The sequence below is a fragment of the Eubalaena glacialis genome, chromosome 1 (genome assembly GCF_028564815.1).
Source record: "Eubalaena glacialis isolate mEubGla1 chromosome 1, mEubGla1.1.hap2.+ XY, whole genome shotgun sequence".
Lineage (NCBI taxonomy): Eukaryota > Metazoa > Chordata > Mammalia > Artiodactyla > Balaenidae > Eubalaena > Eubalaena glacialis.
This window is the reverse complement of record NC_083716.1, coordinates 183137019-183146523: the sequence shown is the minus strand read 5'-3', so window position 1 is coordinate 183146523 and position 9505 is coordinate 183137019. Positions and strand designations below refer to the sequence as shown.

Below are 9505 nucleotides of genomic sequence, written 5' to 3'. Positions count from 1 at the left end.
GGGATGGGAACTGGGGGGCTGGATGGAAATAAGGTTAGAAGTTTTTTATCACATACCTTCTTGCCAACTTTCAAATTTTCTGCCTGTACTTCTTCCAAAGAATTCATTTGAAAATATATCATTTTTTTAAAAACAGAAAGGCACCCCTGTGCTCTTACAAGGCTAGACACTCAGTCCGGGTTACAGGAAGTGGAAAGCTGCGACTACTGGCCTCTCCCATCCTCCTTTGTAATTCTTGACTTTGGGGAAATGGGAATTCAGACATTGAGATTTTTTGATGTGCAGCTGCCTTTCTCAGAACACTAACCAACTAACAAAGTCTTCAAGTTGTCTTTCCTCTTCCTTTTGTGAGAGCAAGAGAGAAAAGGACAAGGAGATCTCTCTGCAGTGTCTCCTTGGCTATACAACATTCCCACAGTGGACATCTAAACTTAAGGTGCAGTCTACATATTCACCATAAAACTAGGGCACTTAAGGAAATACTTCCATAATTACTTGGATACTGGGCAGAGTAGGTTTTTTTCTCCCTTAAACGGCTCAGATAATCGTCCCTAACTACTTCACATACACAGCCTTTAAGAAGTGTTGTTTTTTTAAAGTTATCAGCCTAACAAATTCCCATAGCCGAATCAAGAAATTCCAAACAGAAGAAACTGAATCAGCTTTAAGGAAAGATAATCAAAACATAAGAGTGTAAGGAAAAGCAGAAGGTAGCACATTCTGTTATTTTTATTACAAAAAAAAAGTTCAAACCCTTTACATGCTATGACATTAAATGTCATATATGAGTTCACTGCAAGCAAACCTCTTTAAAAATATACATACTGTATATATTTACATTCAAGTTTGAGTAACTGGTGTCAAGGTATAGTTCAGGATCTTTACCCACCCTGTGGATTTGTTCAGCTACTAACTAAACAGCGATTGTATCTTCACTCAGGCACATGGAGAGGTAGAAATTGCTTTTTAAAGAAAACAAACAAAACCTGTAGTGCAAACGTGAAGATCATTGCTGAAGCAGCTTATACATCAAGGAGGCCCTAACTATAACTAGCTTTGGTCATCTCTAGAAGCTGAATACATGTAGTCTTGTCTTTTAACTTAAAACCAGATAAAACTTTGGGCAGATGCTCTTCTGAGCACATCAAGGTGTTGGTAGAGCTCAGCAAGGAATGCTCTGCCACTCTGCACTGAGAATTGCACATGACTAAGTTAGGCAACATAGCAGCAGGGCTGGGCGGGCAGCTGGGCTCCTTTTCCCTGATAAGACACAATTAATACACAGATCAGTGGCTTTAGAGACTTCAAATTAACATCTGTACACCCACCGCTCCGAACTCAGAAGCCACCAAGATACTTCCTCTCCCAAGTGAAACCTCTATTATTTCTGCCTTGCCCACCTCCATCCCAAACTGAGCTAATAAGTCCAGATAAGGGTGGGGTGGCCTATAAGTTCTACAGGCCACGGTTCCTCAGCCTCGTGACTAAACCTCATGAAGGTTCTTGGGCCTGAGAAGGGCTCCCCAGGTTCTTGCCAGACTTGGTGGGGCTCGTTCCTGAGAGGGGAAGTTGGAGGGAAGTCAGGGTGGTGGCCAAGGGCAGAAGCCCTTCTCGTTCCCTTTTCTTCTGTTTCATCCTGCGGTTCTGGAACCAGATTTTGACTTGGGTGTCATTCAGCTGCAGTGAGTTGGCTATCTCGATTCGTCGGGCCCGAGTTAAGTACTTATTGAAATGAAACTCCTTCTCTAGTTCTGTTAGTTGCTTAGTGCTGAAATTCGTGCGGATCGCGCTGGACGAGTTGGCGGCTCCATACTTGGCGAATTTGCCTACAACGTAAAGACAGGGAATCAGCGGGGCGAGAGGACGCGGAGACGAGGCTCGGGAGAGCTTTGGGGCCACATTAGAATCAAAGTCACTGAGCGGCCCTCTTGGGTCTCCGAACACAGTTGTGCCGAGAGAAAAGCTTCACCGAGTGCTCCTTCCCGCAATTTTCTCAACGCCTGGCACTCGGGGCACGCTCAATGGAATTCGCCTGCTTTAATGATGCCTCGGACCGCGTTTCCCCCATAAAACCCAAACCGCCGTCCAGAGCGACAGCTACAGCACGCCCCCGGCGCAATTCCGCGAGGCAGGCTCCGTCCCCAACCCCAGTGGCGTCCGTCCGTCCAAGGCCCAAGCACTTACTTTTCTTCGGGGCGTTCCTCTTCACTTTCATCCACTCGAACGTGCTGAAGGCGGCGGGGAGGCCGGAGGAAGGGGACACAGACTTGGGGTAGAGGCCGGGGGCGGGGGACGCGGTCTGGAAGGCCCCGGAGTGGCCGTCGGCCGGCTCTTTGAGACACGCCGGGAAGGGGGCGGGCTCGCCGAAAGCCGCGTAGTCCACCTGGCTGCTGAGGAGGAAGGAGCCGCCGCCCGAGAAGACAGCCGAGGTGGCGTAGTGGACGTGCGCCCCGCCGTCGTCGGCCGGCCGCCCGAGCGCGCACGGGAAGTCGTACGGGGGCCCGGGCCCCGGGAGACCGTAGTCCGCGCCCCCAGCCGCGGCAGGTGCCGTGCCCGGCTCGTAGGTCCCCTCCAGGGGGCACGGCGCGTACGCGGGCGCGGCCGGGGGCGGCGCGGGAGGCTGCTCCGGAGCGGCCGGGGGCGAGGGCGCCGCTCGGGCCGCGGCCAGGGGCAGGCAGCTTACGAAGGCGCCGTCGCCTCTGCCTATGGGGAAGGCGGGCTGCAGGACCACTGGCCGAGCGTCGGCTCGGCAGAACTTGGGCGCGAAGCTCAGCACGTCGCCGCCGCCCCTGCCGCTGCCGCACGACACGTAGTCCAGGTAGGAACTCATGGTTCCGGTCCACCCCACCTGAGCGCGCCGGCCGCGCCCAGATGCGGGGCCCGCAGGAACGCCGCGGTCGGCGCCGCTTCGCCTTCCCTCTCTAGCCGAGCTGCCCTCGCCGAGCCATGGCAAGCCAGGCGGGGGTAAATAGAGGCCTAATATAGGGGCGGGGTGGCCACGTGGCGCTGGCCGGCCAATGGGCGCCGTCCCAGCACGGCCTGGGTCCCGACTGGCGCGCCGCTCCACGCGCCTGCCCCGCCGCCAACTTTGCCAACCGGCAGGTGGCCTCCGCCCAGCGCCCTACCCCGGCCCGGCGGAGAGGCGCCCTGTCCTGGGGCTGCCTGGGGAAGGGCGGGGCGAGAGCGCGGGACGCCTGCTTCCGGGACAGGTATTGGACCAGGTGGGGGCAGAAAGGCAGGACTGGCCGCTCGGGTAAGGACGAGAGGATGGAGAGGGTGAGAGCTCGTTCTTCTGCATCGTGAGTGGCTAGTCTCTCGGGTGTGAAGGGTGGGCGCCGCAGTGTGGAAGGTGTTAAAAGGCCCTCGGGGACCGCTCCTAGCCTCCTCCAGGGAAGGTAAAGTTATTCCTCTTCCCTTTTTCTCTGAGTCCTTAAGCGCTTTCAGTGTTCTCGGCACTCCTCCTAATCTCTCTCCTAAACCTGGGGTAGACGTTTAATTTTCCCTCTTTTCCCTCTCCCCCCGACTCTGGGGACTAAATTTTATGCTGTAGGTGCTGTGTAGCTGGGGCGGCACAAACTCTTCACTTTTAAGCTAGATTTTTCACGTTACTTCGCAGCTTCTTCGATTGCTTCCATTTGTGGCGGCATGATAAGGGCGAGTATTGGAGTCCAGGGGTTTGATTTGGACAGAAGAAAGTTTCTGCCTTGTGGGACGTTTAGCAGATTCCCCCGCTCTGACTAGGTTGTAAAATAAAGAATCTGCCCTTGGAGTGGAACGCTCGTTGTGCTGCTCTCTGGGAGGTTGGCACACGCACCGTTGCTGCGCACGGTTTCTCTGAGGCGCTTTGGCTCCAGGGCGCAAAGGCTTCCCAGGGACCGGTCAGATCTCAGAGGTTTGGAGAGCGTTGTACCTCGAAGCAATTAAAGCTTCTGTTCCATCAGATAAGTGCTGCGTCGTCTCTTGCGAGTGAAATCTGAGGTCTCACAATGTTAATGGGCTCACGTCTTTCCCTTGATAATATGGTTTTGTTTACTGAGTGTAGAGAGACGGGAAATAAAAGTGCAATTGGCACGGGAAATGAAAAGTAGAAGGGTTACAAAGACAAGCTTTACATTGATAAACCTTCCAACTTCCTTGAACATTTTTTTAAATGTTTCCCTCTTTTGGGCTCTAGGACAAATAACAAATTAAATAAATAAATGTTATTTACACACAGCGGTAATGAAAGAGGGTGGTTTCCTAAAACTCTGTGTGAATAAAGAGTTTGAGTGCCCTTGAAGACTTGATCTATTACAGCCTCTGAGTTATGGTGACCGAGGTTTTATTATTGTTTTACTGATCCACTTGTCATGAAAGAGCGATTGAGCCCTTGCCTAAAATTCCACTCTGTGGAAGTCTGGAAAATAGGAGCTTTTACAGTCCAGGGAGCCAGTTCCTTACAGGGATGTGAACTTGTGAATAAACAGAGCCACACCAAAAGTGTTACCAGTGTTGAGGCTGAAGCTGAGCCAGAATGGGGGAGGGTTGAGCCTGGAGGAGAGGGGGTAGGTAGAGGGTAGACACCTAGGAATGAGCACAAAGCTAAAGAGGTCTAGGATTCCTGCACTGCTGAAGTTCTTGGATTTAATTGGGAAATAAAATCCTGGGCTGGAAAATAGCCCTTCAAACTTGATATTGCTACTTCAGTTATCTCCTGTAGCCAGTCACACAACAAAGGTCCTAAATAGTTTTTATTTTTAATAGTTTTTAAAAAGAGAAAAAGGCTCTTCTCTAGCACCTTGGTTGGGAAATGATATAGCTCTTCAGAGCTAGCTCAGGCGTCAAATATAGATGCATTTCTTCACTGTCCTCCTTCTGTGCCCTTAATGCAAAAGTATCAGCAGGTCAGATGCTGCTGAGTTCACAATGCCCCCTCATCCCCCGACTGGCTAGACTTCAATTTTTACCAGTTTTTACCACACACAAGAGCTCTCACACTCTTGTCTCAAAACTATAAGACCCGCTCTCAAATGGTACTCATCTGATCACAGCTCCTAGGTCCAGAGGCCCCAAGGGGTCAAGAAGGAAGGGTGGCCTTGTAAACGTCTCCGGAGAAAGACACCAGCTGGCTGCAACCCAGATGCAGGACAGGAAACCCAGCCTGATTGTTTGGCAAATCTGACCAAAACCTAGCAAATTAAGGGCCTTTTCTCTAAGGTTTCAGGAAAAACAGGCAGCTAGGTGCCTTGGCAACCTTCATTGCAACAAAGACCAGGTTTTTAATGCTAAGCATTTGGAACAAAGGTTGGGTCCTTCATGTCACAGTTGAGCATTGACTTTGGTGCACCCGTGAGCTGTACACACTATTTCCCCTAAGAGAAATTTTGGAGATTGAGCTTTTGCTGAGAGAAGACAATGTCCTGAAAGGGACATCTAAAATTAATAACCTAAAAATTAGGTTATTAAAATTGTGCTATTTTAACAACTGGGGGTGAGGGAGGGTGGGTGGGGTGTTCAGTATGTGTTCAGACCCAGTAACAGTTCCCTGATAACTGCAGGCAGAGAGCTACATTCTGTTCCTCCTTCTCTCTACTGCCTTTCATCTCCCAGCCTTTGGCATATGCTACACCTTGGGGCTCAGAGTGGCCATCTCCACTCCTGGGCTGGTTCTTGACTTGCTCAGGATGAAAGTCAAGACTCTGATCATCTCAGACTCAGATTCAATAAACATTTGCCAAGGACCTACTGTGTAAGAACTCTTTTGTTAGGGGAAGTTTAGGCTGAGAAAAAAGATATTCTCAAACCAAAGGAACAAGGGATTCATTTCTGGCACATGTTAGCTATACTATAAATCTACTCTAGGAAAATCTGAATCTATAATTTTCTAAGGAGATGTTGGAAGATATTATTGGGGCAATTGTGTGTATAAAGATACAAATATAGAATATTTTTGGTAACTTTAAAGTTTGTCTCCTAGAAGTTCACGGAGTATGGAAGAAATGTCTTACTGATTTTATTGCTTGTTCAAGTCATGGATTCTTGAGGGTCACTTACCCTGCTGCGTCTTGGTGCTGTGAGTTCTCAGCAGGAGGTGACAGCCTAGGGGCCTGATTGCCAGGTTGTGTTTGATGTAGGAATGCTTTGAAATCTGTCCCATCGTACTCACCACAGCAGTCACCCCCTAACCACCCCCCAGGACTACCTTTCTCTCCCACTCAAACAACAGTCTTCTTTTCTGCAGACAGAAGTGATGGAGGGTGGCAGTCTGGTCTTCTGTGTGTTTACAGTTGTTCCTAAGAAGCCTCTTACAATCCCTCTCCACAAGCCCCACTGTGTTATCCCTTGGAGATGCTTGAGCACATGCAAACTCTTGGCTCCACAGCCCCAAAGGACAGAAAGGCTCTTGCTTGTTGGGATAAAAAGGAGGGTTCTTTTCTCTTAAGCAAGATTTGCAGCTCTCTGCAGCATCCTTCTATCCTAAGGTAGAGGTAGGGATGAACGGGATCCTAAAGACAGGAATTCAAAACCTGTCCGAAGTCTGATAACGTGACCCTCCCTGAAGAAAACAGTTTAGTCTGCTGTGCCTTTCCCTAGAGTTTTGTGAAAGGCTTGTGGGTCAAGCCCGTGCCTGGCACACAGGAGGCATTCAAGAAACGTTTGTTGGCGTATGGACACCAAGAGGGGAAAGCCGCGGGGGGGGGGGTGCAGGGGAGCGGCGGAGGGGGATAAATTGGGAGACTGGGATTGACATGTATACACTAATATGTATAAAATAGATAACTAATAAGAACCTGCTGTATAAAATAAATAAATAAATAAAATTCAAATCAAAGGGGAAAAAAAAGAAACGTTTGTTAGGCAGAAATAAAAATGGACAGAATGGTGTGTCTTCACCATGACCAATATTGGCTAAAGGATATCCTTAGATTATTGGCTCCCGGCACCACTCCAGGTGGGTAGGAATCACCAGAGAAGCTTGTTTAAATGTGCAGGTTCCTCACCCTCCCCTGCATCCCCACTGAGCTTCTAATCTAATAGGTCTGACTCAGGAGTCTTTCTTTTTAATAAGCCTGTTGGGTGATTCTAAAGCAGTGTTCTTCGGAACCACACTTTGAAAATTTCTGCTTTAGGAGCAGGGGTGGGGGGCAGTGTGGGGAGAGAGGGGTGATTCTTGACCAGCAAGGTGAGAGTTCATGGCTAAATGGAGCAGGATTATACCTGAAAAGTGTCCAGAAGCCTGTTGGGTAGTAGGGGCAGAGAGGTCAATGTCAAGGTCAAACTTAAGTCTAGCTGGGCTGAAGTTCCAGAAAATATCCTTAAAAGGTAGTCAGTAGGAATGTCTCAAGTTTTGCTGACAAAATAGTGCTTTGAAGAGACCCAGCTTACTTCTTGCCACTTCCCTAACTTGGCTTTGAGAATGCCAGTGGGGTAGGAAGTGAAAGAAAGGGAATTGTCTCTCCCAATCCCTTCAGAGAAAGCTGAGTGGTTCTGAGGCAATGGGAAGAAGGAAGGAGTAGGAATGGGAGTCTCAAGAGAGAGGAGCCAACTCTCATTTCCTTCCATGTCTCCCAGATTGCCTGGAATGAGCATTTGAGCCCTCAGGATCCAGAGGGGGCCAACCGTCCCTTGGCCTGAGATGTAACTCTTACTCTGGCTAGAGATTGACCTTTAACAGCATAAGATGTCAATGCTAGAAGACCCCTTAGAGGTAAGCGCCATCAAACCCCTCATTTTAGTGGGGAAGTTACTTTATTTACTAAGACTTATTTAAAAGGCAAAGCCATCCTGCAAAAGATGAGGGAACGAACTTGGGTCTCCTGAATCCCCACAGTGTGCAAAGAGGGCGGAGTCAGGCAGCCTGTCCTGTGCACAGTGGTGGCCTCCACGCTGAACAACAGAGCAGTGTTCAAGGACACCACACAGCCAGTGGGGCTGACTGGGAGGCCTGCAGCCCTCCCTTTGCCATTTGTTTGCTAAACCTGTGCCCCAGACTTCTGAGGCCCCACCTTGAGCTGCTCCTGCGAGAAAGGGCAGAACTGAGCCCGGGTCCTCACACCCTCCACCAAGCAAAGGTAAAGGATCCCTTCATTTCCTGTTCAGCTTGATCAGCATCAGGGCCCTGGAGACAAAACAAGAGGTGTCCCTAGATTAATGTAGCTGGATAGGCAAGTACAAATAAGGACATGTGTGAACACACATAGGTACACCCAGGTCAATTATGCTGATCTTTTTTTTTTTTTGCTCCTTTATCTTTATAATGGGTATTAAGTTTAAATTTACATGGTTCAAGATTCAAAGGGTACAAAAGGGTATGCAGTGAAAGCCTTTCTCCCACCCCTGTCCCCAGCCACCTAGTTCCCCTTCACATGGACAACAATTTTAAGAGTTTCTTCACCACTTTTATGAGTATATCTTTCCAGAAATACTTTATACCTTTACAATTATAGACATATTTGGTTATAGATACATCTCCCCACATTTTTCCATAAATGATAACATATTACAAGACTCTTCTGCACCATGCTTTTCCCCCTATTATATATTGAAGATCATTTCATACAGAACTTTCTACTTTATTTTTACAATCTTATGCTGTTCTACTGTATGCATCTACCACAATTTATTTAGCCAGTCCCTTATTAATGGGCATTTATTTATTTTCATTTTGGTATTAGAAACACATGTTCAAATTTTTGCCTGTTAGAAAAATTCCTAGACATGAAATTACTTAGTCTAATGTATGTGCACTGGCAATTTTGATATATATTGCTAAATTGATCTCTTTAGAAGTGAATCAATCTATACTTCTACCAGCAACTTATGAGAATTCATGTTTCCTCACACCTTTGACAAGTCAGTGGGATATTAAAGTTTTTTTTTATTTTTGCCAATCTGATCAGTGAAAAATAATACCTTTTACTTACCCTTATAGCATCTCCAAAAATGTCATTCTTCCTTATCGTATTTGATCCTATTATAATTTTATTTTACAAATGCTAATACTGACACAGAAAAAAGATAAACAATTTACTGTAGTCACATCCAATGTAAATGGCCAAGGTCAGATGTTCAGCACTCTTTCCTGTACTACACTGTGCCACAAGGAAGCCTAAGGAGGTTCAAAGAGAATGGGTGGCTTCAAGCATTCCCTGAAAGACACATGGTATAAAAAAAGCACAGAAGCTTTCAGACATCTGCTAAGAGGCCTCTCCTTTAGTGGTCTGATACCAAGACCACATTTCTGCATGTTCCCCTGGAGAGTACCCTCTGGAAGCTGAGGGACTCTGATTAGCAATCTGATCTGACCTAGCCCTAAGCATTAGGTTGGATTCAATATCTGGGAAGCAGTAGGGTGTTGTTTTTAATTTCCCTGAGACTTAGATTTCTCACTGGCCACCCAGGATCTAAGTATTGATCATCATGGTGTGGGTAAGAGGACGTTTTCCCTAGGTTTTAGCATTATATAGGACACTCACTTGGACCTGGTAAAGATAATACCTAAGTGTGGGAGTGCACACACACATGC

At 47.8% G+C, this 9505-nt stretch overlaps 1 protein-coding gene across 1 annotated transcript; it reads right to left on the bottom strand.

Moving 5' to 3' along the window:
- Nucleotides 1-718: 718 nt before the first annotated feature.
- On the bottom strand, nucleotides 719-2944 carry HOXD1 (homeobox D1). Its single transcript, XM_061202354.1, has 2 exons — nucleotides 2185-2944; nucleotides 719-1826 (listed from the first exon to the last, which is right to left on the bottom strand). The coding sequence occupies exons 1-2, from the start codon at nucleotides 2828-2830 to the stop codon at nucleotides 1492-1494; spliced, it is 981 nt and encodes a 326-aa protein (XP_061058337.1). The 5' UTR covers nucleotides 2831-2944; the 3' UTR covers nucleotides 719-1491.
- Nucleotides 2945-9505: the final 6561 nt, after the last annotated feature.

What these genes read in the sequence shown, in the direction of transcription:
- HOXD1 (XM_061202354.1), bottom strand. Translation starts at nt 2,830, where the DNA reads ATGAGTTCCTACCTGGACTACGTGTCGTGCGGCAGCGGCAGGGGCGGC. An exon ending in GAGGAACGCCCCGAAGAAAA is followed by an intron (nt 1,827 to 2,184) that starts GTAAGTGCTTGG and finishes TTTACGTTGTAG; the next exon opens with GCAAATTCGCCAAGTATGGA.